At 43.3% G+C, this 20,010-nt stretch overlaps 1 protein-coding gene across 1 annotated transcript in view; it reads left to right on the plus strand.

Moving 5' to 3' along the window:
• XPR1 (xenotropic and polytropic retrovirus receptor 1) overlaps nucleotides 1–20,010 on the plus strand; it is a 119,089-nt gene that overhangs the window by 89,282 nt on the left and 9,797 nt on the right. The window contains exons 8-12 of the mRNA XM_026084681.1: nucleotides 417–604; nucleotides 844–1,023; nucleotides 5,317–5,482; nucleotides 7,240–7,434; nucleotides 19,449–19,615. Coding sequence (XP_025940466.1) covers nucleotides 417–604; nucleotides 844–1,023; nucleotides 5,317–5,482; nucleotides 7,240–7,434; nucleotides 19,449–19,615 — 896 coding nt within the window. The remainder of the gene's footprint in view (nucleotides 1–416; nucleotides 605–843; nucleotides 1,024–5,316; nucleotides 5,483–7,239; nucleotides 7,435–19,448; nucleotides 19,616–20,010) is intronic.

Genomic DNA, 20,010 nt, shown 5'->3' on the forward strand with positions numbered 1-20,010 from the left:
TCCCAAATCATTTTAAGGAGCTCTGTAGCACCAGTAAATTTAGGTTAAAAGAAATTTGAAGTATCTGATATAACAGGATTAAAAAAAAAAAGACTAGGAGGCAAGATGACTCACCCCTTTTCCATAGCCTTGCCTATCTAGCTTAAGCCACTTTTAAGAGTGACTAAGATACTGTTTCTCTTGGTTGACCTGAGGTCAAGTGACAACCTCAAAATTGTAGCAAGCCAAGCCTCTGATAGATTAGGTAAACTGTCTTCCAATTGCTCGAATATGCAGGTGAGTTACAAGTGTACTCAGTTTTCAGGGGTATAGCTGAGTGTCTGAGAACCAGCATAAAGAAGTGCAGTTAGATTTGTGACATGGCTTGTGCTATCGTAAAGGTGGTTTTTTTTGTTTGTTTGTTTGTTTTTGGTCAGGTGTGGTTTTTATAGATGGACCAAATGTGTGGCCACTGGTGAGAATCTATCGAGGTGGCTTTCTCCTGATAGAATTCCTCTTTCTCCTGGGCATCAACACGTACGGCTGGAGACAGGCTGGAGTGAATCATGTCCTCATCTTTGAACTCAATCCCCGCAGCAACTTGTCCCATCAACATCTCTTTGAGGTAAGCAGAATGGACTGCAGGAGTGGTTGAGCTGTGAGTATCAGGAGGATAAATCCTGTACCATTTCCTGGCAAGGAATTGTAACTCAATTACCGCATCCAGAGGAGGATGTTACTGAAGTCTGATTTGATTACAGGATTGAATACTGCTCTCCCTTTTGTTATAATGAGAATTCATTGTAAGATTTGGAGTTGTTTAGTCGCAAGGTATCTAACTCTGTTTCTTCTGTCTTTCTGTAGATTGCTGGATTCCTTGGGGTTTTGTGGTGCCTGAGCCTGCTGGCATGTATATATGGTAAATTCACCTACATCCCTATGCAGGTGAATCCACTCATCCTGTACGGCTTCATGTTGCTTTTTCTCATCAACCCTACCAAAACCTTATACTACAAGTCCCGTTTTTGGCTGCTCAAACTATTGGTAAGTCTCAAACCTGATCTGGAAAAAACAAGAAAAAAAAAAAGTGAGAGAGAGAGAGAGAAAGAAAAACAGATGTAACTGGGCTGTAACAGTTTGAGTATACAAGACTCACTAATTTTCAGACTAGAGGATGCCATACCATTGTACACATGTATTCATAGATTAGACATGATAAGATATGGACTGCAAATGTCTGTTGATTATGGGGTTACAAAAGCAACTTCTGCTTGTCTGTACCAGTCTGTCATTATCTTCAGATTGCAGGCAGTTACTTGTTAATCTTCATGTGTACAGCTGTATGCATACTTTTGCATATATAGAAACATTAATATATCTTTGCTTGTTTGTCCCTTAACGTATTAAAACAGTTTGGTTAGAGTTACAGTGCTCTAAGGAAAGCTGCTTTGGTGTTGCCCAGCCTAAACTGGGAGAGTGCCAACATTGAGAGGGTTCACTCATGGAGAGGGAACCCTTGCAAAGGTTACTACTTATAAAATTATGCTTATAGTTTTTTCTGCAAATCCTTTTTGGTCTTAAGCAGAAACATTTATTTAGCCCCAGCTCCCATTTCTGTGGTAAGAGAAATCTGATAAAGTGAATGTAAATATGCATGCTAGTTCAGTGTTCCAGTTGTAGGTGGGAACTCCAAAGAATAGCTTTCAGACTCTTTGGATGGCTCATCAGTTTCTTCCAAAATGACTGTTTCACACTTTCATCCCCACCCTGCGTGCACTTTTAAATTAGCTTTAATCAAATTGGTTCCCGTGATACCTTATTCTTGCTGGAGCTGCTCTGAGGGCATTTGGGGGGTGGGGAGAGTGCTTGGCTGGCTGACATTATTCATGGCATCATAATTTAATACCAATTAAAACAATTAACTTTATCTGGAACATTACAAAGATGAAGAATAGAATCATACTTCAAGCGTGTGTGTGCAGGTATACGCACAGCTATTTAACCTCTGTGCACTTACCTCTGTTGTTTGATTTGCTGTGTTACTACTATTTAGTTTTCCAGTCCTTTTTCCCTTTCAGCATTGAGCCATCTCTCCTAGACTTACCTTTAGTCCCTAGCCTCGTTAGTGTTATCACTGTCCCTTGGTGTTAGGGGAAGTACTGGAAACGGTCTAATAGTGTGAGCACTATCTGTGCTCATTTTCCTTAATGTCTTAACAGGCTAAGGTTCTCGGTCTTCGCGGAGCTCTTTGTAGCCACGGCTAGGCAGTTTCCAGTACCTGCTCTATCTCAGCTGTCTTCAGGCTACGCTGCAGTCTGCGATATGGACCTATCTTCAGACATGCAGAGGCCAATTCCTCCCAAGGTCTCCTGGGGAGAAAAGCTTCATCAAAATGCAGGATCACCTTAATGGTGGAAAATGACACAGTGCTTTTGACTGTGTGTTATGTGGGAGTGGGGGCGGGGCAGAAGGAGGCCAAATGAACAACATGAAGAGTAGCTGTTAGGCTTTTCTAATTTTTATTATGCGTAATTGGCTGGCTGGGTATATTTTATTTCTTATCGCAGTCACCAGCAGTTACCTGGGTGAAAGAGKTTTAAAGAGTCCACTACTTAAAACCATACTGCTCACACAAATTTTGCTTTTGGTGAGCGTTTTCCCTTCCATGCTTGCTATGTTTATTTTCCTAAGCTTACATGCTGGCCAAAATGAAGCCTGGCATACCAGGTGTAGCTGAGTGTTGGCACTTCAATTTTCCTAAAACCAGTTTGGGAGTATACTTTAGTGTTCTGTAGTGTTTCCTGATGGAGCTACGAGGCCTACTGCATCCACTTTTGTTCATCAGCAACTGCTTTCTGGTTGTCATAGGTGGAATCTGTTTTAATAATCCCTGAGAGATTACAGGTTAGCTCTCAACTCTTTCACTCATAGGAAGAATAATTATTTCATCTGGTGTTTAATTCCCACCTTTCTTGCCTGTATGGCATCCTGCCTACATATGCCTCTCTATTGACAAATGAACTGAGCTGAGCATACTCTGCACCTTTGCTGCCAAATGAGAACCATCCTGAATGTGTAGCTGGTGGGCATGGCCAGCCAAAGGAATCAGATCGTGGTGTGAAGAATGAACTAGCATGTACATACCAATACCTTCTGCAGGGTGCTGAAATGGTGAAACAAGTGCAGGGAATGTATCCATGTGTGAGGTGAAAATCTAGGAAGTGTTTAGCTCTGGCTCAAATATCTGCTGTCCCAGCGCTTAGTAAAAGTGCAGTAATCAGCACCTGAAAGTCTGTACGTGGATCGTGGAACTGTTTAAATGTAATCGCAGCCAATTACTTGAAACTTAAATTCAACTCTAGCTCTTGGTATTTTATGACTTCATTCTTGCAGCCTGTCTTTACTGAAGAATATTGCAGACGCTTCTCAGCCTGGAAGATAGATTAGCTTGTGGTACCTGCCAGTGGACGATGCCCTCCGCTGCCAGCACCCTCTTGTCACAACTTGCAGTGTGGTTACCCCTTCTTTTTTGCCTCTCTTTGTGTTTTTTTTCTTTTGCCAACCAAATAAGCATTTGTGGAGTTCAGGCAAACCAGCTGGGTATCCAATGTGCATTTTGTGCTTTTTCATGCCCCTCTGAATGGGATGCACGTTAACACACCGTGGCATTAAGACTCTGCAAATGCCRGTCTCCTGTGGCTTACGTAGTGTGCCAGGCCCAGCTTCCATCCCGGTGGATGCAGCTCAGAGGAGCTGGCGAGCAGAACGTGTCTGAGGCCGCGCGCAGCAGCGCAGAGTCGGAAACCACAGTGTGACTCGTGGGGTTAGGGGGGTGCAGGTGGCAGCTCAGTTTCCTGAGGATAGTTTACTGCGATATGTACGTAACCCAGCTAAGGCACTGGTATCTGCTGACTCCTTGTCTACTGTAACCTTTAGGTGGAAAGTTTCTACTCTTAAACTTCTATGCTGTCATCTGCTGACAGTGTCCAAGTGTGTCTCTGTAAAGTAAATAACAAGATGGATTTCATTAATGACTTCCTCTTTTTTCAGGAAGATCTATCTGTAAAGCTGTGTATTTGCAATTTGTTTATATTTCGGTTGATTTTTGTTTTAGAAATATGTCTAGAATTAAATGGATAGAAGATAGTATCAGGGAGTGTTGACTAGATGGAGGAAGGAGCTTTTTGGAAAGGAAGGCTTTGTTGTGGCTTCTCTGATCTCTCCAGAAGCTGTTCCATAACTGGAACACTTTGACTAAGAACAGATGTTCCTAATGTTTGTACGTGGTACTGTTTGAGTTTTTGTAATAGGTGTTGTCCTACAGGAGCACAGTGCTCTCTGTTTCAGGATCCATGTCTGCTGTTTAATGTCACTATGTCTGGATCCCCTGTTTGATTTTGGAATCGAGGACCAGAGCCTTAAACTGGCATTGTAAGCTGGATGGGAACGTGGCAGTCCTTTCCCCGGTTTCTGTAACTGTGTGCCTTTTAGGTTAATAAGAAGAGCAGCATAAAAGATCAATGCTGGCCTGCACTTTCATTAACGTGAAGGTTCATAAATCTCTGAACTACAGGATGATGCTGGTGCTGTCTCTTTGAGAAATTGGCCGTTAGTAACTATAACTATCTGGGTAGAGAGAGTTGTAATCAAAGGTAATGGACCATGAAAAGTGTCTGGCTTGAAAGTAGCATAACTGCTGTTAAGCCTGAAAGGGAAAGTGGGCTGGGATTGAGAGGGAGTCTAACTGGCAGTTAATAGGATTTCCTTTGCTCTTTAATGCTTTCTATGCTAGAGGGTTCGGGGGATCCATCAGTAATGGTATTCACTCTTACGACTTCTTGTACCAAAGAACAACTGAGATGTCAAGTAAAGTGAGCCATGAACAGATTAATGGTCAAGCTGTGCGCCTGTAATCTAAGTGACGTTAATGTGAGGCACAAGGTAAGTGTGGAAGATGTCAATAGGTATGACACACATGCCTGAAAGAAAGTGCTGAGCAGCGTGAGGGGCAGCCGGCGAAGCGGAGCTGGGTAGAAAGAAGCCTGATGTGGAGACTGCGAGTTTCTGGGCAAGGGTGTCGTTGGAAGAGTTCGGGCTTTTCAGCCAGCAAAGAAAGGGAGACTAGTTGGTGCAAGGAGAAGAATTGGATGTCTGAAAGAGGGAATTTTATTTGCACCTAAAGTGGGGAGACAGTTATCTTTTGGCAGTAGAAGCAAAAGGTCAGCAACAAATCTTCAGGTGTTTCTGTTATTTCTGTAGTTGTTCAATGCCGCAATCTGCCACTGCGGTTAACGTCTTTGCTAGCGTGTCACGTAACTCTTCCTTTTCCCCCGGCAGTTTCGGGTGTTCACAGCTCCCTTCCACAAGGTGGGCTTCGCGGATTTCTGGCTGGCTGATCAGCTCAACAGCCTGGCTGTGATCCTCATGGATCTGGAGTACATGATCTGTTTCTACAGCTTCGAGCTTCAGTGGGAGAACAACGCTGGACTTCTGGCAAACACAGGTAGAGTGATGCTGACAATCCATATGAGTGCTGTTAAAATGACCTAGAAAACACTGAGCAAGACAGTCTCATAGGCATCTGTCCCTTTTGAAAAGGCCTACCAATTATATAGGAAACTAAAATAATTAACATTTCTTGTAAACATAGCATTAGAGATATTCTCCCTTTTCTTACTTCCATCCGGAGAAGTAGAATTTCACATCAGTGCTCATTTCCTAATCCAGTCATTTGGCATGACTTGAATATTCATCAAGGAATTTAGCCACAGCACTCCTTGGTTGGAAGGAGAAAACAATTTTCCTGGCATCACTGTTTTATTTCATAGTAGTCTAACCATGTATTTGCTTTTAGCCTGTTATTGTTGCTTAGCATGGAAATGATAAAAGGAGTTGCCTGAGCTTGTTTACCACGATTTTATCCGTGCTGTAATCTGCTTCTTACAGGGTCTGTCACAGTGCCCTTAAGCAAGAGGGGATGGAGGAGCTTCCTCAGAGCTTGTTAGTGCTACCCCTTACTCGATTAGAGCTGATGCTGAGGCACAAGGGTTGTGTGTGCTCTGCCTCTCTGCTTCTGGCTAGAAAAGCCAGAGATGGCATGTGAATTTTGACTCGGGTCTTCCCAGTGGCAAAATAGTGCTGTCTCTCACTGCATCAGGCAGTGTTCTTTCCATTCTGGGCAGCGCCTGCTGGCAAATCGTGTTGTCCGATGGGTTTATGATGCTTGCCTATTGAAGCAAACTCTCTCGGCATCAATCACTTTGTTCCTCCAATCTGTCTGATCTCTATCTTCTCTTAGAGCCAGTGTTGGAATTAGCTGAACATTTATTTATTTAAAAAAATGTTATGCAGCAACTGGGTGAATTACTGCTTGTCCTCTTCCAGTCCAAACATTGGAAGGATAACGCGGTGCCCTGGAGTATATATTGGCTTATGAATCTGTCTCCACGAGGCTGAATGACAAACAAGTGTTTGTTTATCAGTGGGTTGTTTATATGAGGCGTGCTGAACAAGACACAGTAAGAACATGGCATGTTTGGGGCTTCCAGGCGAAGTCTGGATTTTCCTGGTCACTTCCTAATAAAATAGGGGCTTTCCAGTGTCATGTGTCTGTGACGTAATGTTGTGTTTGTCTAGTTTCCCATGACCCCAGTTGTTCAAGTCAGGGCTATGTCCTCTCTTTCTTAAAAGAGCATTCTGAAATCTGTTTTTTTTTTTCTTTTTTTCATTACAATATGCAAGAAAAATTAAAATCAGGTCAAGGACATCTTAGACAAAGTTCCCTTTTTGAGCTCTCCTGTGGAGTTTGGGAATGCTTTCCCATTTATGCACAAAGCTTCAGTATAGAGGGCCTTTTGTAATTCCATCCTTAATTTGATTATTCACAGTACTGCCAAAAGCACAAAGCAAATTAAAAATAGATYATTTCTAATCTTCTTGTGTGTTAATTGCACTGGCAACAGTGAAAGAGTTAGATGATGATCTGTCTGGATGTGTTATTGATGTCATGCCACCTACATACCTAGGAGTAAAGGGGTGGAGTAGAGGGGTTCAGAATACTTCCCCTTCACCGAGTCGCCTGGTGATGAGCTTCTCGCTGCTGTGAGTGCATGTGTGCATACCACATGTATGTGTGTGAGTACAAGATGCTGGGAATTGCACTCTTAAGTAAAATGATGAGATTGCTCATACTGAAAGGAAGACGATAGACATTCTTAAACTTACTGCCTCCGTGTCGCCTGAAACTTCTTTTTCTTCCAGATAATCAGATTTGTAACAGCTACTCCTACGGAGTGAGAGCAGTTGTCCAGTGCATCCCCGCTTGGTTGCGATTCATCCAGTGCCTGCGTCGTTACCGCGATACCAAACGGGCCTTTCCTCATCTGGTTAATGCTGGAAAATATTCCACCACCTTCTTCATGGTGACGTTTGCAGCCCTCTACAGCACTCACAAAGGTATTGGTTATTCTGGAAAATCCCTTCCCTGTCAGACCACGCTCCCCAGACTTGTTTTTTAGGGCACTGTCTGAAAGAATGGGACTGCTGATGGATCACGTCAGTCATCTTCTTACCAAGTTAGAAAGAGTGAGAGCAATATGAGAAAGCAGTGTTTGTTCTTTGTTTTTAAATCATTATACTTCAGCTTTGAGTCAGTTTTCTGTTGGAACTGATGAGACTGTGTGGTGAGTGGGCTGCATTCATTTGTGCACATCTGTCCACATGCAACTTCAATGAAGCCAGTGTATCTCACCGGTTTCTCTTTTTAATAGAACTTCTCAGGCTAAGTCATGGGGCTTGCTTCTTACACAGGAGAGAAGCTCAAAACTTGGTTTCCCATTCAAACATGAACTTTTGTCTACTGGTATCTGTGAAACATTTTAGTGGAAAACCAAAGGCCTGCCTAGCTTGTGAGAAGTATTTCAAGATTTTCCTTTAGATATTTTTGGCTTACGCAGTGTGCTTATAACTGCACTTCGGGAATGTCAGGAAGAATTTTCAGGTTTCCTTCTCAAAAGGGGAGAACTGAAATTCCTGTCAGGTTTTTGCTGTGAATGGCGCTAGAGTGGGAGATGTGTAAGGAAAGGGAGAATGTAGGAAATACTTCTCCCTTGGCATTTGTGAAAAGCTACTCTGGATCATCTGAATAAAGGTGGTCCATCATTTCTGAACAGAGGGAGATGCGCACAGTGCTGGGAAACAGCCCTCTCTGGATTTTCCTATGTATTTTTATCCATGTTTTTTCTGCAGCTGGTAGGGAGTTGTTTCCAACCCATTTAACTGCAGATTGAGCTCTGATCCCTCAAATTCCCCATCTCCCTGGAAACGACAATTACTTGATTCTGCTCTTGTTCTGAAGGAAAAAGCTTTTAGTTTCTGCACTTCAGGCAGTCGCCCTGCCTTTTATTGTTCTGAAGTCCTAAAAGCAGTATTCTTTTCGTTGAAAATATGTGCCTTCTATATCTCCAGGAATTAGCAGCTGCACATGCTCGCAAGCAATTACTTATCCTGAAATATGATTGTGGCAAGGCAGGGTGTAGTGTCCAAGGCATGCATCTAGTTAATGTACTTTTTTTTTGAGGATTATTAGAAACCTTCCTGTGGCCAAGAAGTGGCAGTTTTGAAGTAGCTGGGCCTGAAGTCATACAGATGATGTTTGTCAAGCGTTGCATTTTAATAGCACATAAATAGCACATAAGCGCAGTGGTGCAAGCTGCCTGAAGGCTGGAAGTCAGGTGCTCTGCATCCAGATACACACACAAACTTGGTGGGGGAACAGGCGGTGGCAGATGTGGTCACAGCCCAGGGCCTGCCCCTTCTGCGCACCTGTCTCCTGCTGTTGTATCCGTAGAACTTGTTCCCATTTTCAGTTGTTTGTTCAGTGACGTTCTGCAGCTCTTTGGCTCCAGCCCTGCAGTCCAGTTAGTCACAGCTGCTAAACTGCAAGATGAGACAAATGCAGATTGCTTGGTTATAGTCAGTGCTTATATGATTTTTATGTACAGTGCCTGCTTTTAGGAGGTTGATTAAGGTTTCTCACTCCCTTGAGGGCATTCTGAAACAGCCTGTTGTGGAAAGGTTGCAGATAGGTTTGAGATGAAGATGGAGATGAGCATTTGTCAAAATGTCCTGATTAAGAATTTGACCTCTTCCTAGTCCCCTTGAAGTCTGCATCTGTGCCAGTATTGCCGACTCTTGTTCTCATTGCTGCTGTACATAACTGTTGCCTGCTCTTCAGATCTGGCACTGTGTGGGTTGTAATGAGGTGTTTATGAACCAGCCACAGGGCTTGCTCCAATTGCTGAGAAACTTGAGTCCCAGCTTTTATCTGTCCAGCTTTGTCAGTGGGAGTCAATAGCACATAGTTGTTGGTATCATTAAAAAAAATAATAATTGGAAGCTTTGTGGCCTTCATAAATTGTGCATTTGTACAGATACTGTAAATGTCACTGTATGCAGATTTGTAGAGATTTTCAGAGGGCTTCCTAAAGACCTCGCCATGTCTTGACAGCTCTGCAAGCCTCTTCCCATCCTGGCATGAATACATTTTGTAATATGCCATATCTGTTAGAACTCCAACATTATTTATGTGCTTTGCATAGACTTCCAGCTCTTTTTGGATTTGGAATAAGATGGTCTATTATCAAGTTGTTATGATGTTAGTGCTGGAAGTAGATGCACTGCTTCCCCACACTTTCTCCATGTCTGGGTAAGCGTAGCAGAGACAAACACTGACCTGGGATATGTCCAAAACTTCTGCTGGGGACTAGTTGTTTGCCACTAAGAATGAAAGCCCTGCCGAAAATGAGTGTTAAACTGGTGGAGATCCTTGCTACTTAGACCTGTTCCAAATTGCAGTAAGTAACAAACTGGTAACTAGCATTTTATTTAATCAGTCTTTCATTCCTCTGCATGCAAGTCTGTGAGTTACAACTCTGGAATGACAGCTTTCAGCTGCCAGGACAAAAGGGTAATTTGTGGCCTTTTCTTGGGAGGTCAGGTAATGTTCACCAGGGCCTGCTCTCAACTCGTGAGTTCTGGGGGACATCGCAGCCCTTGGAAGAGGGTTGTCTTTCCCCACTGATTTAGTACGTTGAATAGTTTGTAGTGGCTTTTTAGGTTTGAGCCTGTGTCTGCCAACTGTGTGAAGATGGACTATGTGATTGGGAGGGTTTGTCGGTGTTGAAAGCTGTTAATTTGTACAGAGTGCACTTACAGCATGCTTGTGCTATATTTTCATGTACTTCTTGGAAAACAACTTGCACTAAATAAATGTGCAAATGTCACCTTATTATGTATAATGCAAATATGCTGTTTCGATTCATATACAGTACTACCCTCTTCGAAATGTGCTGTAGTTAAGGATTCCCCTAGGTACTACATTATACTGCAGGCTCTTGACTAGTATCTCCATTTCCCCAGTGTATCACTGTTTAATAATTCCTATTGCTTGGGCAGTGCATAATTCTGGTTGCTGCTTCTCTTAGGGAGGCCATTGCCCTACTTGTCTTCCTTTTGATTTAGATGCAAAAATGCAGTTTTCTCTGTGCTTATTGCAGTTTTGATGTTAGACCCTTAAAATATCAAAGTCTGTTAGGTTTTCTCCTCCGAACAGGCGCTCTCGGTGTCCTGGAACTGCATTTGTTTTAGAGTTAACTCCAAGCCATCGTCTCTTGAATTAGCGAAGCTTAAGTGGGAGTAGCTGCCGCATAAAATAAGAGTCCAGCAGACCACGGTTGCGTGGACAAGCGCTAACTCAAGCTGTATGCTACACCACTAGCACAGAAACACAACCGCATTTGGGGGAAGACAGCAGTATCCAAAGGGCGACTGTTGCTAAGATCCCAGAGGAAGAATTTTAAGCATTTTTATATCGCCCAAAGGAACGGGAAGCAAAGGCTGTGTTCTGTAAATGTAGTCCTACAGGATATGTTTACAGAGGCAAATGAGGCATATCTATGACTCGGAGCTACCTAGCAACGGGAGGGCGCGCCGCGGGCCCCTGCCTGCTCGCAGCACGTCTTAGCGCAAGCGTGTGCCCCCAGGTCTTTCCTACTCTTGCTTTGCGCTGAGTAGTTTAGCGCTGTCATTAGCTTCCCCGAGGGTGCTGAGTACTCTTGCCTAGGGCTGCCACCTGCATGTCGCATTGGCTTATTTACGGACAACTTAAGTGGTACTGAGGAAACAAATGATTAAGTCCTAGTCCGCAGTAGAAAATTTACCAGAAGAGCAGAATTTGACACCTGATTATTTTATTGGGGTGTTTTTACTCTACCAGAAGCAGATGCAGTTTTCTTGGCAAATGCATCGACAGTGTTGCTGTATAGCTGTTTGTGCTGCAGTCCTGTTTAGAGCACCATTCCACAGGAATTCCCTCTTGTATAAAGTGCATTGACATTAACGGGATATGCCGGCAGGGCTAGAAGAGCCAACCTGGGTTTGGTTCATCCCTTGGATACGTTTCAGTCTTTGTACGATTCAATGGTTATATTTAACCTTAGGTATTCAGCTCTTATTGTAACACATTGAGAAACAGTGCAACTAGAGGTATGCAGTCGGGAAAAAGGTTTGCTGTACTTCTTTGAGAGTGCTGGTCGTTTCTTAAGTGTTGTGCGTGATTCGTGCTGTAACTTTGTTCTCTGCAAAATGAGATGCCTTTTGCTTATTTTTCTGCTGTTATTTCTGTCTTACCTTCATGCCTTTTTGCTCCCATGGTGTCATCTGAAATATGTCTGGCTCACATAGAATATAGATCTGGTTTCTGTGCTTGAATAACTAAGCTTCTTGAGTCATTGGTAGTCTTCTGCTGTTTTTGTGTTTCATGTGATCTGCTGCTTCAATATGAGCACTTCTGTGTCTCCCTTGATTTTTTCAGGAACATGTTACTTAGCTTAAGCACAAGTACTAGGTTAAAATTGTCTATATGGGCTTTTATCCTTTAACTGAAGGAAAGGATGAAAGACGTAGTGGTTTATGCTAAATTTTCATTTTCATTTATGCACCTTATTCAATGAAATCATTGTGGTCTGGGTGGTGTCCAGCTGTTTAACTTCTGAGTTCTACCAGAGTTAATCTACATGGCTTGGAGATATGAGCAAGTGTCTCTCCTTCCGTACCACTCCCGTGCCCTTTCCTGATGCGCTGAATACTGGCTGTCACCGGCTTGGAAACCCAGTGGAGAGCCCTAGGTCTGTCTAAGGCGGTAGTGCTGCCACACACTTTCTCATTAAACAGTGCAGGAAATTGGCAGTAATTAAAAATACAGCAGTTAACTAAATAGTGCGTCTCTAAAGAGTGCCGCTTCTGTCGGTGTGCTTCCCCTCGCTGCCGAAACTGGCTCCGCGGGTTCTCCCACGGACCGTCACAGAGCAGCTCCGCTGGAGAGGGATGGTGGCTTCCAGGTGGAGGATGATAACGGGTGGCAGGAAGGGGGAGAGGATGGTGACATCCAGCTATTGTATTGAGATCTGCAGGAGAACATCTGACTGCCTCCTAGCTGCGCTCTTCTCTGCCAGATAAAGTACTGTTGAGTATACTGGGCTGACTTGGGTGGGTTATGTCATTTATCCCTTGTTGCTAACATGCTGGGAATGGCTGGATGCAACCCCTGTAGAGTGAATTTGCTGGTAGGTGGAACAATAATTTGCTGTGATCCTAAGCAGTTACAGCGGGAGACAAGAACAAGGTGATGTGAGAACTGGGAGAGCTGTATAAAATGATTTTTAGCGAAATCAGACATTGATGCAGTAGCTAATAACACCTTAAATGAGAAAAGTAGTTTCATATCTAGTGAGCAGGGAGAATTGGCAAGGCAAAATAAATGGACATCTGGAGTTCAAGTACGGTTCTTTTTTTAAAAAAAAAAACAACAAAAACCCCCTTTATTATTATTATTWTTTTTCATAAAAGAGTGATATTAGTAGCATTTGAGAGATCCTGTTCCCTAGTTTACTCCTTGTGTATTGGTACAGGGTCTCCCATCTCCCTCTCTCAGCACTGGAAGAGCTGTCAGCACTGCAGCGAGACAGATCGTTTGATTTAGGTGTTACAAGGGCCTTTTAGAGAGCTTCGGCTCACCTCTTGAAGTAAAAAAAACAAACTTTGGGATGGGATTAACTGTCTTTTTTTCTTAATACTTGCTGTTTTCATGTGGCTTGCAGTAGCCTAGCATACTCGCAACTCCATCAGGACGGTAATTTGGAGCCAAAATGTGCAATGTCTGTCACATTCCTGTGAGCTGGGATGAATTTTCCCCGAAACGCTGTCACCCCGTGCCCAGGAGGCCGTCAGTAATGAGTGCTGTTCGTTAGCCAGTCCTTCTGATCCCTTCCGCCAGCGCAGTGGCGGCGTCATTAGTGAAGAAGTTGAGGCATTGCCACGGGCAAACATCTCCCTGCTGGCCTCCGCCYGCGCGCCGGCTCCGACGCTGGCGCCGGAAGCAAGCCTGCCTCGCTAGCTCGTCCGATGGCCGTGATGCCGCTCCCGAAGCTGTTGCTTTGGGGATGAGCCGGGAAGGGTGCGCAGCACCCTGGCAGGGCTTCGCTGGCGCCCGGCGGGAGCCTGCTCGCCAGCTGCCGGCGACGAACGAGCAGGAAGGGGAGAGGGCTGGCGCGCACTCCGCGGGGGACGTGGGAGGCCTTCCCAGGCAGAGGGATTTTTGGGAACGGCCACTGCACCCTGAATGTCAGCACAGATGAGGCGTGCAATCCCGCAGGGAGCTTTCCCCCTGTTTTGTAGGCCTGCAAATGTCAAGCGGGATACTTCCCAGTGCCGGCAGCCTCGCGGCGTGGGAGAGGTGACCTCGGCACCCTGCCAGCCGAGTGATTCGTGCTTTTGCTTCTGAAGCTTGCTGCTATAGGAGAAACGAATTTGAATAGCTGGAATCTCAAAAGTGGACCAACAGTGCTGTTTATATCCCTTAATACAGTCTGGAGTTAATGGTGACTGGAGAAGCGAGAACACTAATGATTAAGGTGTAAGTAGAAAGGATGGCCTACTGATATCTCATTTCACGGGCACTTAAGAGGGAGAAGTCTGTTTTTTGTCTCTCTCTCTCTTTTTTTTTTAATGGAGAATTTTAAGAAAAGCAACCAACTGCATCACAAATAAGCAGTTTTCCTTTCAAAGGCATGCAGACTTGGAGTTCTCTGGTGCCGCAGCACGTCTAGGAGATGCAGTAATCCAATGTATGTTTATTTTATTTGGATATTTTCTGTTGCTTTTCTATTTTGTGGGAATCTATTGGGGGATCTCAAAGCACTTAGAAGTACCAGATGATATTGTATCACAATGTCTAATTGCCCAGTGAAGGCCTCGATTACCACACTATTTCTGGTTGTGAATCCAAACATCCTTACTAGTGAGACTGCTGGCAAGTGGGCAGATAAGAAAGCCCATCCTTCTCATGGTAGCAGTTATAGATAACCCAGATAACACTTCTTAAAAACGCTAGGCAAGGCACCAGAAGAAGAATCAGATCAAATCTGTCATTACTGATATAAGTCCTCCGGTCTGCAATTAAATTACATTTCTCCTGATTGTGAGACATAAGCTACAAGACTGCTGTGACGTCTTGAAATTAAATGTAGTTATCTTGTCCTACAAAGCAATGCAAGCCTGTACAGTATTTTTCAGTCAAAACAGAATTCGGGGATCTGCCCGTTTTACAAGTGTAGAATCTAAACAGAAGAGRAAATGAGAGATTGTCTCCTGACAGTTCCTCGCTCTGCTATATCTTGCTACTTTGCTTTAAATTGTGCCTTGAGGCTATAGCAGAGGTTTGCAGAATCCAACAGGAATGTTGTTCGTATGGAAGCGGCTGCTATTTGACAAAGCCTGTCAGTGAACAGTGGCAAGTCCTTCGTGTGCTCCTCTACGTTATTTGGCTTTTTAACTGCATTAAGTCCACTGTCATGTTATGTCTTTACCAATGATCAGTATAAAATGGGGATGCCTGCTAGTTGGACAGGAAAGGAAACACTACTGCTGTTTCTTCATTAATGCATCTAATTACTGAGGGATCTGTAATACTGCATTTCAAGCCATAGCGTTAGACAAAAGTGCTTTGAGAATGCCATTCTGATGGCAGTTCTTATGTAGATATGTCACTTCTGGCTGTCACGCTCCTTCCGTTGCATTATGGGATAGAGTTAATGGGAAGACATCATTCACAGGCTAACTGGGCAGCAGAAAGTGTACTCTGTTTTCCACTATCTCTTAGCTAGTCTGCTGTAAGTACCTATCTTTTTGTTTTGGTTCTGCTTAAAACTGTGATCGAAAGGCTCATCATCAAAAGAGACCGAATTTGGTATCCCTTGACGAAGAGGGTTTTAATTCCTGCTGGAGGCAGAACCGCTCCAGCTCAGTCAGTCTTGTATCATGTAGCAGGGCTTACCTTGCTGTGTTTTCTGATAACCTCAGACTTCTTACAGCTTTTATCACAGCTCTCCCCATCAGCAAAAACCACAGCCAGCTGCAGAGGCTGACACACTAGGAGTGCTTATCAAGGGCCATTGTGCTCTTATCCACATCTTCAATAATACATAACATTGATTTTTCCTGTGTTGAATACTATATAGTGTTTACATTCCCCGGAATAATTCAGCAGGGTAAACAGATAGTATTCTTTGGAGGTAAAGTCAATATTAACTGCATCCAGTATAGCATTTGCTGTCTATCTTTGATGGAAAGCGACCTTTTTCTTGCCTGTGTTTTAGAAGGGCCTRTAATTTCAGCAAGGTATTATTCTCTGTGAGATATTGTGTCCCCTGTGGCTGTTTTTGGAATCAAAGATATTTGTCTATCAGCAGTTTTTGCAGACAGTAAATTCAGCTGCTAGAAGTACCTTTGGCTGTTTTTCTGGTCTGTGGCCATTCACTGCTTCAGTTCAAAGGTTGAAGCCTTCCATTATTTATCTAGTTGACCTTCTGGGGCAATTTGTAGGTGTATTTGTGCAAAGTATCTACTGGGAAAACTGAGGATGCTAATGGAAACTCTGTGGTGAAGGTTGCAAACATAGTCCCTGTGGTATGCTGCTGTCCATAGTCTTTGCAGCAAGCAGAGACAGCACACACTGCAGCRGAGCACTAGGAACTTGAAAAGCCTCTGACATGACTGAACACCTCCAAGTTGCAGACATGCTAATATGAACATGCATTTAAATCTACCCGTTGGTAGTGGGGGAGTGAAGCTGCAGCTGCAACTTCAGATGTAGAGATTTTGTGCTGACAGTGTTTTCACTCTTGTGCCTGCTGTTTTGAACAACTGTGTAGCTTGAGAAGTTGTTGCATGGTGGTGCCCTTTCCAACATTGAATCCAAAGGTTCTTCCTGTACCTCTTACTGGGTGGACTGGTAATTACGTTGCAAAAGGATTAGTGAGGTCCATGGGACATTAAAGACTGGCTCTTTTTCCTCTGTGGAAGGCTAAGTTCTACCAGGTGTCCAATGCACTTCTCTATTCCTGTGTCCATCCCTCTCTGATCATGTTTTTGGTGGTTTCTAGCACATTGTTAAACAAAGAAGGACCATAGGGTGAAACAGTTCCTGTTTAAACAGACCCTGACATCATCATAAACATACACAGCAATGTATTATTCCTGGAAAAACTGGCAGATGAGTAGTAGATGGAACCTCTGGGCAGAATATCAATGCCTTGATTTTCCAGCCTCCTGAGCAGCACTGAAGAGGGCCACTAGGACCAGCCAGTGGAGAYTGAGATATAATTGCTTGCCTAGAGCAGTAACATATTTCTGTACACCAGCTGAATACCAATGAGGCAGAAGGAAGAAAGGTATCGAGCAGAATTGCAGGCAGGAAGAAAAAGAGGGCAAGTGATTAAAGAAGGGACTCAAATGCCAAAGCTGAAGACAATAGTCTTGTTCTGAYTAGAGCATTTTACCAGGGAGTGAATTGGTTTTGTGATGGAGTTTTTCAGGAGCCGAAGGCATTATACAGCTCATGGGTGAGAAAGGAAGCAGGAGCAAGGGGCAGGCAGCGTGATCCTAGGTGCCAACGAAGAAACTGTTGTGAAGACAGGGTGAGGGAGAGGGAGCAGAAGCCAGGATAACAGACTGGGAACAAGCACATCCTTTGGAGGTGATTGCTAATGCAGCAAGAGTCCATACTTGGGTCTTTCTCTTCCTCATACTCCTCCTTTCAGTAATTGCACACAATAACCTTTAAGGTAATGTAGCTTTAAGCAGCATTAACATTTAAAATCACTTTGCTATGTAATTGCCAGTGTAGGGTGCAGTTTTATCAGCTCCAGTTTCACTGGCTGCCCCTTACATAGCTTGAGAGATGAACCCGTGGGGCCAGACTGCCCCCTTCCTCGAGTGAAGGACTCCAAAGGAGCCCCCTGTCGAACCACTGCAGCGCCTGGCTCAGGCCATGGACGTGGCCAAGTGCATGGCACTGGATGATACTGTCTGCACTGCCATCCCCATTTCTGCTCCCTGAAGAGGTGGAGTAGGACTCCATCTGCTTGAGTACWGTCCTTAGAAAAATAAAATCCAACATGACCTAACTTAAAAGCCTAAGCTACCTATATGAAGAACGTGACCTCAGAGGGTAGTCTGGAGCATTTAGATGCTTTTAAAGCACTTAATTCCTTAATTATCTCTCTGAATTGTCCTTTAGGATCCTCTAGTTGGCAAACATGGAGGTCTAATGAGCTAAAAATAATGTTGGAAAGCATGGGCTTAGTGACTCTAAGTCACTGAGCGTCAGCATCAACCTTTTCTCCCTCATGAAGTAATGCAGGGGAGACTTTGGAGAAATGGCTGGGACAAAATGAAATCTTACAGCAGAGCCCTGGTTGCTAAGCTTCAAAAACCTCACCTGTGTCCTGTTTTGTGGGCAATTGCACTTTGAAAAAGGTAGGTAAGGTGGTTTATAGCAGCAGCATTAACATACCTGGGCATYGAAGCCTGTGTTCTGAAGGACTTTTGTGCGTGCTTCAAGGTGACGTCATGGTGCCGTCTGAAGTGACGGTGTTGAGTGATGAGGTTAGATGGTTAGACCTGTCCCTTGCTAAAGCTTAATTGCAGGAAGATGAGGGACACTACTCAAATACTTCTAACCTTGCACAAAAGCAGGAAAGCTAGTTGAACCTGAAAGCTAAAGAAAATCTCTTGTCCTTTTCCTCTGTTAATTTGAAGCTTCACTGCAGATAGGTTTTGCTGCATAAATGATTTTAATAGGTTTGCTTTAGGGGGTGTGTTTTGAAAAGAGAATGAGTGTRTGTATTTGACCTATATCCTGCACATCATATCCAGGAAGCCTGAGAGGCATAATGGGAAGAATTTACTCTCACACCATGCCTCTCATTTTCACCTCCATTAATTTTATCAGATTGCCACATTACATTTATACTGTAATTGTTAAAAACTGAAAGGGAAGGAAAGAACAAATTGCACTGTTACTCCCTCTGTGATCAGCTTGAAGGATTCTGTTGTTTTAAAGCCACATATATGGAAAACTCTTCTGTCACTTATGTTAGTGTGTCATCTTTTGTACGAGAAACATTTTTATTGGCTTTGTTACAAAGAATCAGTGAATGAGCAATTTCAATTGCTGCACAAAGAGAAGGAAAGATACCTGATAGCAGTGAAATGCAAAATGTCTCAGCCTCACAAAGCATTATAACATGTTTTATTTTTATGAACTTTGTGAGCCAGATATAGTTACTAATTAAAAAAAAACAAAACAGAATAGCAGAGCTGATTGTTTTTTCCCAGGTGGCTGATGTAAGGAAATTTAGCCAAATTAAGGGAGTAGTGTAACCTTTTTAGGTGGAACTGAGAACCTACTTGTAGTTACAGAAACATATCCACTAATGAGCAGAYTTGATCCTGTAGACCTGCTTTTAAAAAAATAAGTGCTCTGAATGGGAGTTTAAAACTCCTTACTGAGCCTTCTTCAGTATATATACGCAGATGTTAACGTATAGCCTTCTTTTGCTTTTTCTCCCTTACCATCACCACCTCTGAAATGGCTAATGAAAGTTTCTGTGTTGTCCATCCTCTTTCAGGCCTTTAATGCACTGATTTACAGTTGTTTATGTGGATACAAACTCAAATATCCTTTAAGAAACCCTATAAACTGAGCATTGCCTCATTGCKTTTTTCCTTTGTACCAGCCTGTGTCCTTTGTGAAATATGGCCCCCAGCTTCCACCTGCTGTTCAGAGTTAGAATGACAGGTCTACCACAAGTTTCAAGACAGGAAAGATGTTGAAGCAAATTTCAATTCCAAGTGCGGAAYATTGAACAGAGTTTAAAAATGGAATTTAAATTACAATCTAAAGATGATTCCTGATAAGGCTTTCAGTTTTTCAGATCAGCTAGCCATTTTCCAGGAACTTGGATAAAAGGAGCATTGACTTCCACCAATCAAGTCAGCCAATTTTTAGCCRTTTTAAGAAGCAACCTGCTTTAAGCTGAACAGAAGTATGCTGTTTTTCTCTTTTCCAGCTAARAAACACAGTGATACCCAAGTGTTCTTCTACCTGTGGATTATCTTCTATTTCATCAGCTCCTGCTATACCCTTATTTGGGATCTGAAGATGGATTGGGGTCTCTTTGACAAAAATGCTGGTGAAAATACCTTTCTTCGAGAAGAGATTGTCTACCCACAGAAAGTGCGTATGCAGCCTGCTTTTRTTTTAGAGAAAGTCTTAAATGTTTTAACAGCATTTAATGAGTTGARAGCATGTTGCAGTTGGTCACTAGTGCTTCCTGAATGCTATGCGTTAGGATTTTCTTAGCAGTAGGGTTCATTTACTTCAAAGAGATTATTTCCTACTGTTCATGTTTCTATTGATTGAGAAGCAAATTCTGTATTTGTCTGCTGCTTCTGTAACAGGATAGCTGTGTCTACAATGAGAAGCTACACAAGCATAAATCGATTTTTATAACAGATCTTACCCCATCTGTACAAAGCTTTTGCATAGACCACTGGTGGGTTCTGTTAGCTGAACTGCCTGTGGTGTCAGTGGTGCTTTCCAAGGTGGCAGCAGATGACCCATGAAACTGG

This window comes from Apteryx rowi, unplaced genomic scaffold, assembly GCF_003343035.1.
Source record: "Apteryx rowi isolate R43461 unplaced genomic scaffold, aptRow1 scaffold_65, whole genome shotgun sequence".
NCBI lineage: Eukaryota > Metazoa > Chordata > Aves > Apterygiformes > Apterygidae > Apteryx > Apteryx rowi.